Source organism: Serinus canaria, chromosome 3 (assembly GCF_022539315.1).
Source record: "Serinus canaria isolate serCan28SL12 chromosome 3, serCan2020, whole genome shotgun sequence".
Taxonomy (NCBI): Eukaryota; Metazoa; Chordata; class Aves; order Passeriformes; family Fringillidae; genus Serinus; species Serinus canaria.
In genome coordinates, this window is record NC_066316.1 from 83149042 (window position 1) to 83171397 (window position 22356).

At 39.9% G+C, this 22356-nt stretch overlaps 1 protein-coding gene across 2 annotated transcripts in view; it reads right to left on the reverse strand.

The window, feature by feature from the left end:
- The window catches only part of KCNQ5 (potassium voltage-gated channel subfamily Q member 5), a 278254-nt gene that overhangs the window by 12738 nt on the left and 243160 nt on the right, over nucleotides 1–22356 (reverse strand). The window contains exons 9-11 of one of the 2 annotated variants that reach the window (XM_050972702.1): nucleotides 22300–22326; nucleotides 13558–13778; nucleotides 1159–1267 (exon numbers count right to left, since the gene is read on the reverse strand). In XM_050972702.1, coding sequence (XP_050828659.1) covers nucleotides 1159–1267; nucleotides 13558–13778; nucleotides 22300–22326 — 357 coding nt within the window. The remainder of the gene's footprint in view (nucleotides 1–1158; nucleotides 1268–13557; nucleotides 13779–22299; nucleotides 22327–22356) is intronic. The other variant, XM_018919196.3, reaches the window with a different exon arrangement.

A 22356-nucleotide genomic window follows, 5' to 3' on the forward strand; every position in this document is an offset into this window, starting at 1 on the left:
CTGATGAACTGAATTATCAGTCTCTTGATTTTGAGAGATTAAAGTATAGCATATACAGAAGTCTCAAGATCATGGCATATTACTGCCTTACAGATGTAAAACAAAGGTAAGTTTCTGAAGCAAGATGCATGTGTCACTTGTGATCTTGCAAAACACTAAAATTTGCAGGGAGGTGGGAGAGATTCATGGCTAATTGATGGCAAAGGGAGATTCTTACTCTCAGCCACAGTGGTGACATGGGTCCTTTTTCTAGTAGGCCAGGTGTGCAGAGTAAAAGTCAGAGATAATATAAATATTTGATTCTCATCAGTTAAATAGTACATGTCTGAAATAATAAAATCTTGCACCTTTGTTCCTCTTATTAGAACATTTCTGTGGATGGTACTGTGGAAAAATTTTCCCAACTATATCCTTCACATTTTGTTACTTTCCATTTGGGTTGATAATGACCAAGAGCACCAAGAAAAAATGCAGATGATGCACTGAACAATCCAATGCTCCCCTAAAAAATGAGCTCCATGAAGTATTGAAATGTGAAGTCAATCTTAAGGAATTTGGACAGTATGGAGAATGATTATCCTTTGCCAGGACAAGTGGCAAGGTGCACCTGGGACCAAGAGTTATTCAATTTAAAATGCAGCATCACAGAGAAACATCTTTGACACCAAAGTCAATGGATTGTGCTGACTGTTCCTAATGTGAGCATTTTCCATTTGAGGGAAGGGGCTTGCCTTGTGAGTGGGTGTCCCCTGTGAAAAAAGGACTTCTGTCACCTGCTGAAACCTCAGGAATATGGAAATGCAATAAAACCCTACACTTTTAAAGGAAATAACTTTTCCAGGCAAGGTGACACATAGTCAGTAAAAGTACATCAAATTGTACTTTGAGTAGCAGAAAATGTAATGGAAAACAGCATCTATTACTTTCTTTTCTGTGTCAAATCATGTAACATTTTTAGATATTGAAAAGCTGATAACAGAACTGATAAAATGTTTTAATTTATCTAAAATAGAAAGGAAGCATAAGATATTAGTATTATTTATGTAACAAATATAGCCATGTAATAACTAACTATCATTTTATGAATTGATATGCAGTTTATTAGTATCTGAACTAAAGGAAATTCGAGTGTTTATTCATTCAGTATTTTCTACTCACCTGATAGCTCTAATGACAGTTTTAAGAGCAGGGGTGAGATCTTCTACGGACACATCACACTGACACCCTTTGTCATCATAGACATCATCTGTTCCAAGATTGGTGTCAGCTGCAAAAGACAAGAGCAGACTAAATAAGAGAAACTTAAAAATCTCATCCTCAGTGTTTTCTAACAGCCTGCACAGTGCTTCTGGAAAAAGAAGGACTACATATCAAGCATGACAGACCTCCACAGTTTATGAACTATATGATGCACCTGTGTGTGTCTATGCTTGTGTCATAAAATGCCTTGATAGTCCCAGAGTAATTAGTAAAAATTGGAAAGGAAGAATGCCCTATTATTTTTCAAACTAATTAATAGCTGAGCACCAGCATGTTATTCCTGATATCCCATGGTTTTTCCTCACATTCTCTGTTTTATGGGAAAGCAGTGAACTAACAGATGGAATGGCAGAATCAGAGGAGGCTAAAGTTATATTATTACAGTTTTACCACTATTGATCAACCTGGCATTGAAGACAAAGGAGATGATCCATTTCATTTAATAAGCAGGCTGTGGAATGACCCAACACTTTAATACAGGTGAAAATAAACAAAATAATTTTTTCCAATAATTAATAATTGCCACCTTAAACCTCAGAGCCATGTAGGTATTCCAGGCTTCCTCTGTCACAGGAGCTTAAGCCAAGTTACTGTAAAAAAAAGTGGATCCTTTACATTTCCTAAAAGCCACCTTTGCAGAGTTGCCATCTGGGCATTAGCTAGAAATTTCAATACATAAAACAGGTACTGATGCATGACTAAGTGGTTTACAAGCTTAAAATGTGCTGGAATACAAATGGAGCAAGAAGGGCAGGGTCATGGATGCCCATACATCATCTGTATTTCAAAGGCACATGAACTACAGAAAAATTCCTTGGGGTAGGTGCTTTTTCTCCCAAATCATCTTTCTTCAACTGCATAAAAGTCCAAATGCTCAGAAGCATTTCACTCAAGATCAGTGTATTTCATCATGTAAGTGTCTCTGCTTCATGAGGAACAGAGTGTAAAATGAGTGACATGAAACAGAGAAAAAAAGATGGGATTCAGTAACCCTCAGTAACAGAGGAGATTTCTTCCCAGTCCTAGGTTGCTGCCTACATTCAGGGTGTTATTTAAAACAACAGGTTTAGTCATTCAGAATCACTTCAAGTAAATAATTTTAGGGGTTTAAATTATAAGCAGATTTGAAGCACAGTCAGACACAAATGATTACAGGACATTCTTTCAAATTCCTTCTTCAGGAAGACTGCAGATTAAAGATGAAAAATATTATTTGTCAGTAAACAGTGCCTGAAAATGTCATGGTACCTTCTAAATCTAATAGGGATGCCATCTTGGCATAAACAGTTTTGTACAGCATCTTCAAGAACTGGTATTACTGCATTGTTTTCTTCACAGATTTAATGTTCAGCCATGCACATTTTTTGGTTGGGTTTTTTTTTTTTAATGAGTCTGTCTAGTTCATTACCCTTGGGAATATATGTATTTTTTTTGTTACTCTTGCTGAACTGGTACATTTATGAGAAACATCTGTAGCTTTTAATAACAGGTGAATTCATCTTTGACAGATCAAAAAACATTAATAAAGAAAGATGTTTAAGATGTGCAAGTCCCCATGAAACAATCAAACACAACAATTAAAAATTAAGTTTTAAACTGTAAAAGTGAAAATTTCATGCAAAACTTTGAAGTGCTATTATTGTAAGTCATGACTGCAATGATGCCAGGAGTGTTTTTTTCTTGCAGTCTTTCATGAGCTTCACTCCTGACTTGGCTTATCTTTTTGATAAAATATACATCTCTCTGCCCATTCTGCCTCAGTAACATTTGGATCCCTGCCCAGAAATGCGACTAGCTAAAATAAACTTTATAATTAATTTGATAGGTATATACACTACCCAAACCACCATCTCAGCACCTGCTAAGTATTCCACAACACTAACTTTCCAGGTGTCATATCTGATCAGCCTCTCCAGTTACCTCTCCCTGTGTGGAAATCTCCCAGCTCATTTATAAGTGCCATATTAAAACCAGAGCTTTTTATGCTACTGGTATTTCCAGTGACTCTCTAATGTTTGAATCTATTCAGTTATGCCAGTATAAATTAGGAAAAATACTGCTCAGATCACAAGAGCTATAGCTGTCTAAACCCAGTGAAACAGGAGACTCCAACCTGAAAGTTTAAAATAAACATGTTTCTGTATGGTTGTCTCACGGATACGGTTCCTGGGTCCTTTGCCAAGTACAGTGTCATTAATAAAAGGGCTTCCTTACAAAGTATATCTTTGCAAAACTGTTTTGAGAACTGTGTGGTGTAATTACAGTGTTTCATGTTGCTCCCTTGTGGATAAAAACCTCTGCAAAATTTTTAGACAGATGCTGGAAAATTCTAATAAATTTAAGCCAGATTTAATAAGAGACACTGTTCCTAATAAATCACCTTTTTTCTTTCTAATATTCCACTGATATGAATTTCCTTCATTATGGCAGACTCTCAATACCACAGGTCAATAAACCTAGTGAAAAGCTATAGCCTAGTTTGATTCCTATGGGAAACATAAATGTTTCTTTAAGATACTGAGCAGACCTGGGAAAATGTTTGGGAAATGCATAGTAGCAATCTGGAGAAAAAAATCCAGCTTAAAACACCACTGAAATCAAAGTTCACATTCTTACCAATTTTTCCAGTGGAAGCTCATGTTGTGTACCACATAGTTACGAGGTGAGATGTACTTGTATGCTTTCTGTCCCTCTCGAGTTCATCGTTGAGGTCAGGGCTGAGTTGGGGTCAGTTTGGCTGCTTTAGCAGCTCCAGCTGTTGCCAGCTCCCAGATGGGGCTAAGCTATGCTCTCCAAGCTGCTGTCTGTTCCCAGAGAGAGCCCCTCCTAGGCATTAATGGGGCAGCTAGACCTCCCAGTGCCAGCTCATGCCTAGCCCTGCTCACATCCACATCCTTGTACCCTTTGTCTGTATCCTCTGCTTTCCATTGGGGTGGCTGTGCATGGTCCACGTGGGTTCCACAAGGAACTGTGGGCAGCAGCTGCTCTGCATGAGCCTGGCTTTGCTGCCAGTCTCTTTCCTATGGTTAGCCCTCGTCTCTCTCTCCAGCAACCTCTATCACAAGCTAACCAGCTTTCAAGTCTGTTCCATGGGCAGCTGAGGAATATGGCCTAAACAATGCATAAAATGTGTTTTAATGCACATTTAGACCAACTCCTGCACATCTCTTTAAGTGTCTGGATTGTCAGTCCACTTGACAATCCAGACCTTTTTCTAGTACCAGCATATTTAGAATTCAGTATGTGTTTTGATCAAACAAAGAACGTGTTTATTTCACAGCTGATGAGGCATCTGCCATTGTCTTATAATCTTTGACATTATTTACTTTGGGCTACTGTCTGGTCTTTGCTGCTTTTTAATTTCTTCCTCTTTCTTCCTGAACAGTCTTTGATTTAATCACACAGCAAAGCAGCAATTACCAAGAAATAGAAGAGGCATGCACAAGACAGTAAAATTGTCTTGATATTTCCCTGTTTTTCACAGTATTTATGCATTTTTCATGCAAACTCGAGTCATTTATGATCACCACAAAAGAATGGGCAAAAAATCAGGCTGTTCTAAAGCATTATATGTCACCAACAAAAAAATTACAAGTTTTTAGCTGCATTTCATATGACTGTGCAAAAGTTATTCATAAGCCTTGATTTATTATTTCTGTAAATAGTATGTGTCCTTTCTTAGAAGTGTTTTCTGTTGTTTAATAACATGCTTTGGCACTGAGAAAACTGACATTGCTCTCATAGCTCCTTGCTTTCAGTGTCAGTAACATTCAAGTAATTATCTGCCTGTTAAACAGAATAAAAAAGATTCTTTACTTTTTGTTTTCCGGGAACAGCAATATGCTAGCAACAACAATCCAGCATTAATAAATGTGTGTGCCAACACAATGAATAATCCTATGGAAGTGCTTCTGACATAGTGACTGGTATGGTGATCCCAACATAGACCTTTTGACTCGATTTTTGGAAGCCTTCAGAAGCACTTAGATCTTACTCTGACTGTGCAAAAGGTAGTTAGGGTACTTCATGTGGGTGATAGAAATAATTTTGCTGAGGCTGACAACCAACCTTCTCACAGAAACCACCTCTGTGCCCCCCCCACTACCAAGAACCAGGCCATGCAAAACCAACACAACATGGAAAAATCTCAATAGGTGCCTGAAGTTGATAGCCTGCATATGACTTGCACTTATTCATGTCCCAGCACAGTATTGTGTTGACTTGGCTAAAAACACACTGGTTTGGAAAAAAATGTCTGATTGGTTTTCATTTAAATGTATGACTCCAGGTAAAAATTGGAGGGTGGTGTAATTTTCACAGGTGCTGAGTTATTTTGAGCCATATTGTTGCCAAAATTGAGAGTTTGAGTTGTCCAAGAAATTTATAATGCAGCTCCACAGCCTGTTCTCCACCTTGCTCAGCAGCCTCATGTGAGTGCAGAGCTTCTCTGCCTGCCCAGGGCAGCAGCACAGGGCACCCCAATGTGACACACTCATGTCCATGCTCATTTTCTGTGTGAGTGGTCAGAAAGAAAATGAGTGGGTAATTCAGTGCATCTAACTTCTGGGCAAGTAAAGCTGGACATGAATTCAAAGCTTTTGGGGGACAGATTGTCCCTGTGGGAGGTGCCAATGCATAGGTCTGCTGCAGCAGGGGGGTCCAGGCAGCTGCTTTGTTCTGAGACTCCAAACTGCCTTAGTCTTACATGGATACTGAGCTCAGCTGAACCCTCTTGCTCAAGAAGCAATGCCAGCAGCTTAATACTCTCATTATTCATTCTTTCAGCCTCTTTGTGAGCAAATAGAGCCTCTGCTGTGCTGCTCTGTGTAATGCCTAGGGTACCTGCAAGGTAGGTGTATTTCACTCAACTTTACCCTGCCTTTGAAGTACCATTCTTCACTATGAGTATTTACTGTGTTAGGGATTTAGCCTATATTCTCAAAAAAAAAAAAATTCTTTACATATTTTGTAGTATTTCCACAGATGCTGTAATGCACAGAATGTTTCACAAAATCTCAGTCATTTTTTTCTACTCAAAAATTATTCTATGTACAAACATCTTTATGGTTTATGTTCATGTGATTCATGCAATTTCCCTTTCTATAAATGAAATTATTAGCCTAGTGCCTTTGTTTCAATATGTTTTATGAAACTACTCACTTCTTTGCAAGCTCTCATTATCCTCCTGTTTGTTGAACCATGAAAACAAAATCCCTTCACTACCCCTATAACTGATTTTCTTCCCAATTTGCCTTTAAACATCAACAAGCTGACTCTCTCACAGTACCTAGTTCACTTACTTTGTTTTACTTTGATTGCTCACCAAGTTCCATTGGAAAAATAAACTAAAGAAAGCGATGCTAATTGTGATGGAACTTAATCACATACTTAATAAGAATGCCCAAAGCTCCCCCAGAGCAGGAAAGACAGCAGCCCATGTTTACATGCTTTCCAGAGCAGAGGCCAGAAAAAGGAGGCCCAAGGGAGTGAATTATGTATTTATTTCCTTGATCTCTGGAAAAAAAATCAACAAAAGGAAAGACTTTCTTCTAATCAAGAAAGGAAGAAGGCGGAACAAGTACTTCAGTGATGTGCTCTTCACATTAGATACTTAATGTTTCTCTAGAAAATGACACCAAAATCCCTCGTAGTAGACAACACTGTTCAAGTGGAAAAAATAAGAAAGAGGGAATAAGACTTACAACATTTAAAAATATTGTTTACAGGGAGCTTTTATGAAATGGTTGCTATTTCCATGCTAGAAAGGAATTTCTCAGAAAAGGAAGGAAACTGGTGCCTCCTGTAAGGAGGAGCACTTTTGCACAAGCTTGTAAACTTTGCCTTCTGCCCAACCAGAGCCTCTACTCTACTGGCAGTACTGATGGGGAGTTCAGTAGTGCTGTATCAACAGCCCATTCCTTGTCTTTCTTCTGAAACACACAAAGCATTCCAGATGGGGAGGAAAAGAGGACATCATTGGGAACTGCAGTGCAATGTGACACAGTGTATCTTAAAGAATATCCTTAACAACATTAGTTATGTTAAAGCATTTCTGAAAAGCCTCTGATTTGGCTAAAATGGAAGAGAGAATTGGTGGAAAGTTTTTTACATATTCTGGCTATAATGATATAGTTTTCTTTCTCTGTAAGTGCAATTTTTTTAAGGTCAGAAACTTAATTGATATCAATTTTTATATAATGCAAGCAAGTTCCAAATATCTAAAATTCTAGCATTCCCTTCCCTTAGTTATTATTTGACTTCTCAGAAATTTCTGCAATATTTCATGTAACAGCTCCCACTGCTTAATTAAAAAGGAATCCTTTTAATTTTGAATGATGATATGAAGGACCAGGAGACTTTCTAAAAACAATTCATTAAATGCACAATAATTATGCTCCTCAAAAGGCTGATCTTATTATAAATAGTAGAAAATTAGTCAACAACTTTAGACGGCCATGTGAGAAAAGTAAAAGAAGGTGACTCTAAATCTATGGCTTTAGTGTATTTTTAGCTACACATTTCTGTTATTTCATATATACCACATCCAAGAAGTAAAAACTGTAAAATAAGTTGTAGAAACATGTGATAGTATCTGGAACTGTAGACTAATGAGCTAAATGTCACACTTAATTGACTGTCTCCCTGCAAGACCTTGTAGCACACATCACTTGATATATGTCTGATATTCCATAAGGTCCTCAGAGGTCCTGTGCCCTGGGAGATTTCCAGGTATTGTTGTTGAGGGAGATCATAGACTGAGGCAAAGGGTTAGAGAACTATAGCTGTTTTAGTTCATGTATCTACAGGACAGTCCTGTATTTTAAAAAGTCATGAAGGATTTCCTTGGTAATGTTTCATAAAAATAAAACTATTCCTCAAATGTTTCAAATTTGGTGCAAGTGGGTTACATGTGGTTGGGAAATTTTATGAGCATCCTCTCAAAATTACTTCTTATCTTATTTGTATAGTCTTCAGTGCAGATGAGGGTATCCAAAAGCCATGCAAATCATGCTTCTGTGTGATGGTCTGCTGCTGTTCCTCACAGGGCTAAGCTTAATAATCATTATCACTGTACCTGTGACTACTGAGTCCAGGGAGAAATGGTGCACAGGAAGTTCTTCAAGAGGTATTGTAAAAAAAGAGACTAAATTATGGACTCATTTGGCCAGGACATTGGCTGGAATAAGCTAAAATAATGCCTCAAAACCAATGGTCTGTACTTATTTTCACAAAAATGACTCAGAGCTTAGATCAGAATGCCAGATCTTCCTAGGTAATTACAGTGACAATGGTAATAAATGAGAGCTCTATCTGCTCTATGGAAGGCAATAACAAGAAAATAAATCTCTTGTCTAGCACAGATTGATATATTGCTAATAAATTTCACTCAAATTTTGACAACATGCAGCTTTGCTTGGAATCAACAAATTTAAGCTTAGATGTAGAAGCACCCCATCTAAGGACTTCTGCCACATCAAGTAAACCTTATCCAAGGTCAAGCTGTTTATGCTACTGGAAGGAAAACTTGTCATTTTTGCAATACATAAATTACATGGTAGGAACCCGAGGATGTGGGGGCTGAAATGCACAATTGCATTCTTTCCATGGCTCTTCTAATATACTCTACCCTCAGGATTTTGTTCAAGTACTCTGTAGGGAATGAAAGGCTAGAGGTCATGTGAGTGTATAATGTTTGGGGATGGTGCAAGAAATCACATATTTCCTTAGAGACTTCTTTTTAATTAATCAAATGAAATATGTTTGTAATATCTCCAGTGCTGAAGGCTTTTGATGTTTTATTCAAAAAGCCACACAATGTCTCTAGGTTACAGTAAAGGCACAATAACTCATTCAGAGGCTTAGAAGCATGGGAGGGTAGAAAACAAATATAATAAGGTATTTTTGTGCCTCACAGAAAACTGCATCCACAGCATAATATTGGTTCATTAATTCAGCTGTGGTGGTACAAGACTGGTGCATGATTTAAGCAGAAAAGGTTCTGTTCCTCAGAAAGTAAGGCAAGCAGAAAACAAAACAGGACAGGAATACCATTGTAAAGAAGAGATTTTGTGTGGTTGAGTGTCTGTGGATGGCTACACAACATACAACAAGGCATGGGCACAGTGCCTTGAGCAAGGCATGTGATCACCGGTACTATTTAATAACTAGCACAGACTGACCCTGCTGGTGAGTATTCTCATGTTTGGCTGGGCACCACTCCCCACAGGCAGTTTGGCTGCAGCTTCCCTGTTTTTTCTAACAAAACAGGGAAGAACCAAAGCCATACTGCATGAGGAGGCCTTGGGGCCAGAGGTAGCTCCTGGCTCACTGTGTACAGGTGCACAGGGGGCTGTGAGGGGCTCCAAGGTCAGGCTGTGCCTTTGCCTGTGGGACATAGCATCCCTTTGGGGAAGGCTCTTCCATGACCCTATACAATCCTTTCTAAGTGTGGGCTTTCTAAAGCCACTATTTACCATTCTTGATTGGTGAAAATTTTCCTTTCATCTGTCTCATCCTGATAATTCCCTTTTTAGGCTGATAACAGAGATTGGAAATACAGCGTTTTGGCACCTTTGTTAATTTGTGCAGAGTCGCCTCTTCAGCAAGATTTCTGGAAGTTGTGAACTACATGTCACCAGAGACTGCACATGTATTTAAAATCTGATTATGTAAGTCTTGATATTCACTTTCCCCAGCGCTGTTGCTGAATGCCCTAGAAAGCATCTCTGGTCAGGCCACCAAAAACTTCTTTAACCATCAAACCTCTCTCAGGTTGGGATTCCATTTGCAAATGCACATATGCAACTGAAATAATTACTGCCATTGTCAGACCCACTTTGTCAATGGCAATAAATGGTTTATGGCAGTTTCAGAAGAATGTTACTAACCATAAATAAAGCCATTTGTGCAATGGTTTTTGTCACACTGTTCTGAGGCTATTATGCCAAAATCCTTTTGGGATATACCAGTGGCTGGCTTAAGTGTTTTACTTGCTGCCAAGAAATTCTCCTTTTATGATTTTAATATGCAGTGGGGGAGTGCTAGAGTGTTTGTAGCTGGGTAGCCTAAGAGGCAAGCTACTCCATTTTCAATCAGGTTAGCCTTTTAGCTACCCCCATGAGCTCCTGTCTGGACTCGAAACCTCCCTTTGCAAGCCAGTTTCTGATTGCTAATGCTGAGTTTCTCCAGCAGCCTCTTTCTGATGGTTTTGGCCCAGATTCCAGCCATGTCCTTACCAGAACCCAGTCAGCACTGCAAAGTCTCTGTGTCGACCATCTATCTACCTTAAATCATCCTCATATGCTAACAATTTTCCTTCCTTTTGGAAGCCTCTCCTTATAATTTGCATCTTTCTTTTATTTTCACACAGAAACCAGTCCTCTGTCTAGGCAGAGCATTTACAACTCCACATCCCATACAGTGAAATGTCCTTTTCTTTTCTCTTTTGGAAGAGGAAGTTCATAGTAAGACTCTATATTTTTCACTGATATGAAGTTTTGACACTGAACTGGGTATCCAGCACTATGTTGTCATTGCCCCAAAGGTATATTGTAATGTAATTTCTTCTCTCACCAAACACCCTACAGAGATGTAGGACTCACCAGAAGGACCAGCTGTTCAAGGGTACTGTTTTGTGCTCAAAATTTCACCCCAGAAATTTGGCTTCTAGTTTTGGCTTGATGATTGGCCTGACAAAATTATTAATTATTTGGCTGGGGAATACCTCAAGGAGGAAATTGGAGGACCTGGCAAGCAAGAGATAAGAATAATATGCTGCAAATACTGGTTTTTTCATCCAGTGAAAAATGCAAGATGTTCTAAATAAAATACATCATCTTGAGATCTTTTTCACTGAGCTGTCAAATGCAGAAAGTATCAAGCTATGAGAGAAAAGAAAGGAAAAGAAATGAAGGTTAGTAGTGCCCGACTTTTCCTGCAAAAGTTTGGGTAAGGCAGAAGGGAGCTGTCTCTCAGCAGTGAGCACACTGGACATCTCTCTAATCATACTGGTCCTAGAAGTAGTTGGATGAGGTCCCAGAATGGAAACTTGGCATTTGCCTAAAAGCTGGAGACAATGGAAGCTGTTCCTTCTGCCACAGATGAGAAATGGGTTGTATCTGTTGGCCCCAGTTCATAAGGGTGGACTAGTAGCTGGAAATCACTGACCAGGAAACAGGCTGTGCTCACCCTGAGGAGCGGGAAGATCTTCAAGGGTTTGTGCACAGCAATGAGTGCTCTGTTGTTGTTTCTGTCTTTTATCTACAGTTATACCCAAGGTGCTGTTTATGCCACCTTTTCCATGAGGGGGAAACAATCAGAGGCAGCAGGATCTGCTTGTGCACATAGTTGTTATTGATGGCAATAGGTACAGGACAAAATAGGGGATGTGCTGAGGAAATGCTTCTATGATACATGGGCTGATGAAAAATTAAACAGGTGCTTCAGCAAGGAGCTGCAGAGCTGGGGCAAAAGTGAGCTTCTGATACTCTGAGAGAGTGCTCAAAAATTTATTTTCTCCTTAGGTCACTTGCAGGCACGGTGTGAGTTACAGGGTTTTATCCTATGAAATTACTTCTGATGCGGTTTGGGGATGATACTTGTGCTTTATGAGTGATTACGTAGGATGCCTAAATTTAGACAGGGTAGCTTCAACCACTATGCCACCTAGAGCATTTCTTAGTTCCCATTGTGGCCTTGGCTGAGCTTCACATCAGCGTGAGACCCGGCCTAGGTCACACAGCCCCTGTGATACAGCTGCCATGGGACATAAGCCAGGGCCTGTAACCCAGGATGGAGATAGGAGTGGATAGCAGTGGATTGTGGAGTGGAGCAACCTGGATAGTGTCCTGGTAGCTGATACACCCCAGCAGCTCACTGTACCTCAGGCAAATTCGGAATTTCGGAAAATCTGAGACATCTCCATGGGGGAGGGCTAGCCTGGAATGATGACCTTAGCAAATACCATTGGTTTGTCTTGGTTGCCCTCCAGGAAATGTTTATTTACCCAGGCTTTTCCTGAAGAAATCTGTTGTGTAGAACATCCTCACTGGGGATGGGGCATTGCAGTTCAATGAGTTTTTGCAACCTACACGTTTGTGATAATATGTGCTCTCAAAAAGGAAGCGACATCAACATGGTACTTCTGTCTAATTAGTCTTACCACAATTGTTGGATGGAGCATGCATGATGCCATTGTAGAAAGAGGTTGTACCTTTCCCATTCAGGCAGGGTCACTGCATTCTGTGGCAGTCAACCAGTTTGTTTCCCTTGTTTTTCACATGGAGGGTACCACAAGAAAGAACAAAACATTCATAGATTGGGAAATATGGGAATGGAGAAACCCCCAAAAAAATCCACTGGGGCTGCAGCACCCCCAGAGCTATGTGAGTGCACCTTTCAGTGCTGGACCCATCCCACACAGGGGTCAGTTTCACTTTATTCTCTCAGCTCCTTCCTGTCAGAGGTCTGCTGTCACCCAATTTGGTGCTCCTTGGTTAGAGGACTCACTGTCTTTGTTTTAGCAGGCTTTGTCAGATGAAGATCCTTGCCCGAATACCAGCTAGTTTAATGCCAAATTGGACTTAAGCCAGAGAATGGAACAGCATTGGAGGCAGCTTGAGGGAAAGGCTGGGCTGCCTGCTGCAGGTTCAACAAGCCATTTTTACCAAGATCCACCTCTTTACATTTTAGGAGTGCTTCCTCCATCCAAAATACCCTATAGAAAACAATACATAAAAGCAATAACATTGGTTTTGTTTGCAAAATCTACCTGCCTTATCAAGGCAGATCCAAGCCTGTAAAACTGAAAGCACCCAGTAGCATATCCCTTGGTGGCGGGTGATTGCATCAGCAGTGCAGGCACTGGGACTTCTCTGCCTGAGGGAGCCCCTTCTGCACAGGCTGTGCTCCTGGCTGACGAAGGCACAGACAGTGCTGGCTGTGCTGTGTGGACCACCAGCAAGAGGCAGCAGGTTTGGGCAGCAGCTGAGCTCAGTACTGGGAGAGGGGCCACGACAGAAGAGCTGCTGCAGCCAATTCCCTGGGATGCCTTTAATCCACTGTGACTTTTCACAGTGACCCCCTTTTCCACCAGTTGTTCCCTATGCACCACTGACATGATTTCTTAGTAAAAAAATAATCACATTATTGGGGTCTTTGAAGAAGACTGCAGCTGGCTTGTGACTCTGCAATTCTTTCTGCCTTCCTAAAACGTGCACAATCACTGTGCAGGTGTGCAGGAGTGTAAGCAGGCTGGCAGCAGCGTGCAGTGGCAAACAAGGGGTGAACAACTCCTACCATCAACCATGGGTTTGGGCTGGGAGCTCTTCAGCCGCAGCGAGGGCCTGAAGCGGGTTCGGTCATTGAAGCTCCAGCTCTTCTGGACCTTGGTTGGGCTGCCCTCGGTGGCAATGTCAGCACCTGGTGAGCGGCGATCCCCCACTGAAGACTGCCTGTTTTTTATACTTTGACCTCGTGGGCTGGCCATCCGGACCCGCTCCTTGAAACTTAGCTTTTGACTGTGAGAGAGAGAAATATATTTTATTTCATAGTTACTTTAATCAATTTCTTTTTTCTGTTGTATGATTATTGAAAATAATGTGTAAAAAAATCTCACTGGTATGAATCTGTTTCCTAAACACTTTCATTTCCATTGAATATATTTATAAGATATTTCATTAATGTATTTAATTTGTGAATGGAACTGATTCAATGTAATTGTTTTTTGATAGAAGCATTAGCATTGCCAGTCTATCATACAGTACAGAATAACCTTCTAAAGGAAATTAAAAAAACAAATAGAAACAATTTCACCCAATTATTATACATTAATGTCTATGATGTTTTTTCTGTTCCTTGAACTTGAAGGTTTGTTTCCATCTTAGTCAGCCAAGTTCAGTGCATTTCTGGCCATATCTTCAGATAAACAAATCCAAAATGTATTTTATTGTTACTGCATGCCATGTAGTTTGGGTTGAGGTTTTTTTTGAGCAGGCAAAAAATACTGTTAGTGTATATTCATGCTTTTGGAGGATGTGGCACTTCCAACATTTCATATGCATGATTAGTGATCACTCATATCCAGAATTCCTTGTTAGAGCACTTACTTGGACAAGACAAAACCAAACTGAATGAAATATCCAAGAAACAGCATGATGACTGATTAATGGAAATGTAATGATATGGTGTGTGCTCCCTAAAGTCATTGCTGAAGATTTAGCTGGGAGCTGACCATGTGCAGGTGGTACTGGACAGGTAACAGAGCCCAGCCAAGCTCATGACTGTGTCTGCTGGATCAATGGTGACCCTGTGCTCTTATGGTTGACCAGTTTTAAGGGTTTTCTTTTTTCCCCTCCTGCTGTGCTTGTAATCCTATCCCCCAGACAACTAAATGTGGGTTTTGTAGATTTTCTATTTCCTGGTGCTCATATTACCTTTGTCCAAACATATCTGATGAACATCCTGTGGTCACTGTGACTAGCTACCTATACTTTTTAATTATTTAACATTTTTGCCTTTGTTTGCCCCTTCCTGTAGCAGAAGACACAAAGAGCAAACAGAGAAGGCGTCTGATACCAAGATCTGGAAACCTTGTTTTATATGCAAGGTTAAATTCAATTGGTTGAGCAAGGGAATGGTCACCTTGATCAGTGGTCCTGTTCTTTCAAGGGGAGAGATGATGAGGGCAATGCAGTGTCTGTTCATGGTATGGTGTTACTGGGACTTGCAGTCCTACTGGTGTAGGCTTGGCAGGGGTCTTTTAAAACACATTTACCAAAGACTGTCTACCTGAAAATGATGGTGGTTCTTGAAGTTAAGACACTTTCTAGTACTCTCAAGGTCTTTGCATTTAATTTCAGCATGCCCATAAGATGTTTTGAACAGGAACAGGTCCTGCAGGTAATTAACTAATGCTAATATGGACAATGTGGTTCTTAGATGTTTAACCTACTGCATTCTGAAAATACAGTGTTAAAATGTAATGATATGAAATGGAAAGTAGTTATGAACCTCTGTGGCCATGAAATGTTGAGATAAACATATCTTTGTCCATGCATAGCAAAGCATAGCATTTCAGTCTGAGTAAAAACATCCCTGAGAGCAGAAAGGACGCACTTTGTTGCAGGCAAAACACATGCTGGGATGCTTATAATGTGATAATTTTCAAGAATACTGAGAAATGAGCACATCAATAGAAAGATTATTAGATAAATGTATTTCTATATGGCATGTTGGATTACTTGAAAGAATACCTTTACTATAATTTCTCAATGTAATCCCCTTCTTTTCTTGCCCAAATAAGCAATTGTTGAAATAAATACATCACAGGGATGAAAATGTTATCTATTTCCATTGTAAATTTTTACCCAATGCTGTGGCATAAGCAATACAAAAGACCCAGAGAACCTAGTATTTGAAAGAAAAGTGTTCCAGATTTTAGCTTTGAATACAAATTACATTTCAAGACTGAATTATATTTCAGCTCAGGAATCTTTTGCATTTCACAGCAATGAAAATCTAAACTGTAAAATATTTATTAACCACATTATTGCATTGTCATACAGAATGAGCAAAAGAATCAAAACCGACTTCTTCTAATAGATATTATTCTTACAAGTTTCCTCCTTTTTTAAAACTCCCCTTATGGCTCAAATTGTTCTTACTATTAAAAAATGAAGTTAAAGAATACTTTTTTTCCCAAATATTAGAGTTAAAAAGTTTCTGGACAGCTCTCTTTCTGCTGCACTAGTAAAAATTAAAGGAAAATGGCCAAACTATTAATAGCCAAAAACTACCTATATAGATAATATTTTTTAATAATCACATCAACTCCAAAATATAAATGAAAATTTAATACCAACATCAAAACAGCACGTGTTGTTCTGTCACTTAATTTGTACTAATGAAAGCAGTGGCTGCCTTTAAATGATTGGTAGACATGGTTATTCCATTTATAAAAGCTGAATGGTACACAATGACTACTTAACCTGAATATCTTTAGTTCTCCAAATCAACGCGGAGAGGCAATGGTGAGAGGAACAGTAGGCATTTTATCTGTACTACAGACCTTTTTCAAAAGTGCAATGCTGAGAATTAGAATATTAATGTAAACTGCAGAGCTTATACTTAAAAACTTAAATCAAGTCTGCTTTGTAGCAATGACAATGTACTGGCATGCCAAGGGTCCATGCAGAGAGTACTGCATTGTGAAGAGAAACACAGCCCCTGAAGGAAGGAGGGTTTGAAAACTCTCTTCTACATCTTGAGATGCATACCCAAAGAGACTAGTTAGAGCAGTTCTTTGCTTCTTGGATCCCTGTTCCTATTTTGAGACTGATGGGAAATGTTCCTGGAGTCACTGGGTCCTTCTTAGCACTGGCATAAATTGTGTGAGAAGAAAGGTTGAGAGAAGAAAGCTTGTGCTTGGGAACACAAGCTTGTCTTGGGGCTCTTTTGTGTTTGATAAATAACAGATCATGAAGGAGTAGTTGAATCAGAGCACTTTGAGCATACCCTGGCATGGCTTTTCCCTAGAGCCAAAGTCCCTTTCCTTATAGGATAAAGCCAAGCTCCTGGCTATGGATTCTTTGTTGCAATAGCAGTAGAGATGGTGTTAAAATTGCAGAGTGAAGATAACACACCATTCAAGCATCTTTGGACATTCTGCATTTGAATCAATAGCCAGTGACTCCTTTAGGGCCCTTTATTCTGATTTAATGCTGGTTATGTCAGTACTGGCTTGTGTGTGCTAAAAACCCTTCAATCTTTCAGGTCCTGGCCTATTATATTTTTTATCTTTCACTTTTTCTGTTCTTTTTTTGCATGATATCCAAAGGAAATCCCTTGAATCAATGTAAACCTGTTAATTACCATTGGATATTCACACATCTCCATAAGTACTCACAAACTTTGTGTGTTTGTCCAAAAGGCAAAAACCATGAGAAAGAAACATGAAAATAAAAGAGCACAAGCTCTTAAATCAAAAGTAAATTACAATGATCTGAGAGATCCACAGTTGCTTCCAGTTATCTCTGCATTCCTTTAGATGTGTGTCTGTCCATAATTTTTTGTACTTTATATGACTGATAATTTAGCCCAGTTGGTTGACATACATTTTTCTTCCTATGACAGACTTCCCTGGCAAAGGTAATCTCTTTGGACCTATCACTCCTCTCTTCTTGCAGGTTGAAAGTTGTGGAATGTTTTCTTATCGATAACACTCGAGCTTTGAAGCATCTTTTAGTGGAGATCAATTACAACTGGCAGCTATAGAAAAGGAAGCAAATGACATTTCTGTATTTGTCTGCCTTCTGAAAGGTCAGTTGTAGGATCTTATGACTCATTCCTCCTATTTCAGGCCCAAGGCGCTCACTTCCCTAGGACAGCAAATGACTTTCTAATTTTTATTTCTTCGTTTTCAAATTCTGCCTTTGCCACCTTTCTATGAAGGAATGGGTGTGTAGGGACACTAGAGGTCACTGTAGCTTCACTGCAGAGGGAACGATCACTTTCTCCCGGTCCAAATGACTGCTCTGGATAAGAGTTTGTTTTAACTGACAAATGCAGACAAACCTTTGCTCTCCCTTTTTTCCACGTCCACGACCATCTCCCTGTACTTTATTAACTGAGCATCTCTTTCCTTCCCAGTCCCACTCCCCCATTTGCCTGCCACCTTCCTAGATTTCTGGTCAAGTTAAAACTTCTGCTCTGCCTCAGCCTCAGACCTGCAGCACTACTGCTTGCTACTAGCCTTAATTTCACCTCGTTTTTCAGCTTTTCATACTGAGCCAATTGGTGGAAGCAAGAATAGGAAGAAATTGAATGATGAATCAGAAATAACTGGAGGGCCTGAGGGTGAGGAAGAAGGCTTTGAGTCTCAAGACAGAAGTCTCCAGAAATTATCACCTATGGCAAACAACAGCAAGCAGAAGCATGTGCAAGTTTTCAGCAGTTAGCTACCTATAAATACTGGTGCTGGTATTTACAGAGCCTACAAATACTTTTACTGAAATTAAGCTAAGTTGAACAATTGCAAATGCAATGGATAATACTGTGAGACCTAAAGTTCAAAGACTTCACCACCAGTCTCATGCTAGGACCACAAGCTCAAGAAATTTTGTGTTGTATCTCATACCTTCAATAAGTAATAGCAAGAATTTCAGGCCACAGTATATTATAGTTCAATTTTCAAACAGAAAAAGTAAATATTCAGGGTGTTTGTGCATTTTTTCCTCTTCCAAAACAATTTCTAAATGAAGAGAAACTATTTTGGTCCTAATTTTCTGTAATCAGTTTGTACTTCCACTGTCTTTTACATTCTTTTTAATAAGTAAGAAAAAATGCAATCAGCTTGAAATATGAATCATAGGCCTCTTCCCGTAAGATTCATCTATCTAGGAATTGCCATTTTTGGTAAGAGACACAATTTTCAGAGAATTCAGCTGAAGCAGATGCTTGATTTCACATGCATTCCTCTACCTTCCAGTACAGGATGCAGGCACATCACCCACAAGCTGTGTCCAAGGGGATTCTTCTCAAGAGCAAGTGCACATTTTGGCTGTTGTAATTGCCTAGCATGCTCTAGCTTAATATTCTCCACTAATAATTCGATGGAGAAATCAACTGCCATGGTCATAAAAATCCTCTTGGACTTGGGGAAATGGCTTTACCCAAATATTCAACCCCAGCTTTGGATCTCCACAGGGCAATGCATTCCAAAAGTTGAAGTCTCAGGCAGAGAAGGGGAATGGGGCTTCGTAAAACCGCGATGTGCTGCCACTGCAATTGTCTGGCTGGATGGGTTTGAAACAACTGGTGTTGCTGCCATTGTGTTAATGGCATTGCAGGCAACAAGCAAAAAGGGACTTACAAGCACTTAAACATAAATAGGAAACATCATTTGGAGAAGTAAGGAATTTTAAAGCACTGAGGAGGGGAAGTGAATGGATCATGCACCTGATGTTAGTTGGCATTCTCAAACATCATGTGAATAGGCAGGATGCTGAATACCTATGTTTCCGAGGGGTGTACATCCTGAAGAGCTTCTGTTTATTACTACAAAGCTTACTAGGAGTGAGGGGAGATAGAGGACTCTGTTACTAAGCATTCCAGTGCTGGGTAAGGGGTTAGGTTTTCCACCTCAAGTTAGATTACGCATCATCGGCAATTTCTTTTTTATATGGTGCATGCAGAGTTGTTTACATTAAATCTACTTTTAGAAACAGATATGGTATAGGAGGTGAAAGAATTCCATAACACAATTTACTTGTTTCCCTCAGAACAGGGCTGAGCTTTCCCCTGAAGATCTTATACTGGCAAAACTGCCCCTTATTGCACCAGAGAGAATTGTCTGAATAGGGAATGCATATTCAGCCTCATGAGTTACAAGACTAGATGGGAGACATTCATCCTTTGCAGACACCCAGTGCATGTCCTACACACAGTTTAAGACTGATTATGCTCTCTGTAGGCGACAAGATTCATCAGTCTTGATCTAGTTTCCTGCACAGGAGCTATTTCGGCCATGTTGTATAACTGAACAGAGATAAATGTTTGTTGGTTTTCAGTGTGTGCATTTCCAGATAATAAGAATTTAAGATGTAGCCTTTTAAAATAACTTGCACAACTCTGGAACTGATTTATAGAAATATCTCATTTATAGCCTGGATACACCAGAGAGGTTGTCTACCAATACTTTGATAAATGATTAATTAGAATACTTGTGTGTAAAATTTTGGGAAATACAACATACATATTTTTATTAAAATCAATTTGAAGCTGCAGCCTCATAAGCACAGCTCTCTCAACTCAAATGCATAGCAACATTTAGTCACCTAATGAAAGACTGCAGGTTTGTACATGACAAAACACAATAATTAATTTCTGTAAATATAAGTAAATTTGGTAGGAGAGAAGATAATGAACTTTTCCTTAATACAACTTTTTCTTCACTGTTAGAAGGGAATATAGAGCAAAGAGCATGTTCAGAATTTAATCCAATGTACTGCTTGTACAAACACTTCTTCATTTAAAGAGTGAAACAAGAAGAATCTTACTTAGTTCACAAAGCATCCCATGCAAGTCACTTAGCATTGCAGTAAGAAACAAGTTAAGTAGTCAAGGACAGGTATCTCAAAGTACATTGCAGCATTTTGTATTTACATCTTTGCCACAAAAGACCACATACACCACATGTATTTTAAGTGATACAAACATACAGTGATATATCAGCATAAGAGCAATAAACAGCCACTGAAAAAACACATCTTTTTTTAAAAGGCACTGAGTGGTCTGTAGGGTTCTTACAGTAGAACATGATCTTAGAAGTTAACTAGTTCATTTTTACATATACACTAATTTGCAGCAGGGCATGTATTAATTAAGTGTTTCTGAAAGAGCAAACATCTTCCATTCGGTGAAAATAAAGTGAATAAAATCTGGCTAAATTGTTGACTTCTTTTAAAGCCACAACTGGGAGAACACAGCATGGTTTTGACAGCTGGGTGTTTGGGTTTTTGGTTTTTTTTTTCCATCTAGTTTCCAGTTATTGTAAGTAAATTTGTCTCTTTTAGTGCTTGCTGGTACAACTGGGAATAACCTCTCCCCTCTGCACAAATCCTAGTTTTAGAGGGATGTACTCATTTACTGGCAACTTCTGTGTCACCTTTAAAAAAGTCAATTTTAAATGCTGCTGTCAAAAGACTAGGAAATACAGCTGGTGAGTGCAAGAAGTTTGGATCAGACTGTAAAAATTTAATGAGATCAATGTGTTGCTAGCAAGCCTGTGGAGCTAATGTATACAAAAAATCCCAGAACTGACAGAGCAAATCCTGTCCCCTTGAGTTCCAGTGACACTAACAGCAGTTACATGTGCTTGGAGGAAAAGGTCGGAGTCAGGTGCCAGAGGAGCAGTCTGGGAAGTGGAATGGGACATGGGTAATTGATGCGAAGACTGAATAACCCAGAAGCATTTGTGAACCACAGTACAACTTGGGGCTGTATTTCAGGGGCTGATGTGTCATCAACACTTTTTTCCTTGGCTTTTTAGCATTTTCTGCTGGGAGGTAAGGTCTGCTATTCTCAGAGCGTGCTGATACCACAGTGCCAGCTGCCAAACGCCTGCTGATTCCCATCCCTAACGAGTTTCTGAGATAGAGTCCTTTCTATCCACTGAAGCCTTTCCTGCCCCGAAGGATTTGGGCTATGAGTACAGCAAAGACCAGCATTTTCTCCCACTGCCTTAGGACATGCCTCTCCAGAGCTTTGTTTAGCCAGTGAGGACAGCCCTGCCAAGGCTTGCTGCTGCCAGCTGTAGGCAGTGGTGCTCAGCTGGGATCTAGGCTGGGTGGAAGCCCACCTGTGCTCTGGGCTGACAGCAGCAGGGCTTTCTTCAGCAGAGCTACCAGTCTGGCTCCTCTGCTTGAACTGAGCCATGGGGGAGTGCAAGCCATGCAGCCAGGAGGAGGTGAGACACTGCAGTGCTGCTTCCCCCCACCTCCTATGTCCCAAAATGCTCCTTAGGAGGGGGTGACAGGAAAGTTTAAAAATGTGGAGACATGGCACTGAGGAAGCCTTGAGGATGCTCCTGCAGAGCAAAGGTGACATCCAACCAGACCCATCAAAGGGTCCTCCCTGCAATGGAGGGTTGGTGGGCTTCTTCACATTGCCAAATTGAGCTACATGTCTGTAACTTCCTCTGCAATTCCTGCATTGATTTTACAGCAGAAGCTGGGGACGTGTCCTTGCCCAGGAGCTGGGTCTGGGGAGGCTGGTCCACTGGCTGCTCTGCCATTGTTCAAACTGAACTTTTCTCAAAGCTACAGAATGTTAGATGTGTAAAAAATTGCCTATTTTTCCCTGTAGAAAAACTGGGACAAAGAAGCAAATTTCAGCAGCATAGGACTTTAAAAAGATCCAATTTGTGATTATTATCCATCAATGGTTGCAGTTCATTGAACCTACTGTACAGAACCCAAGACATCTAAAAGCCATTAGGAAACAGCCATTTCACAGATAAAGGAAATAAAAGAAACTACAAACCTGCTAGAAGATTCCCCTTGTTCTTTTCTTCAGGTCAGGGAGTGGGAGGGAAAAACA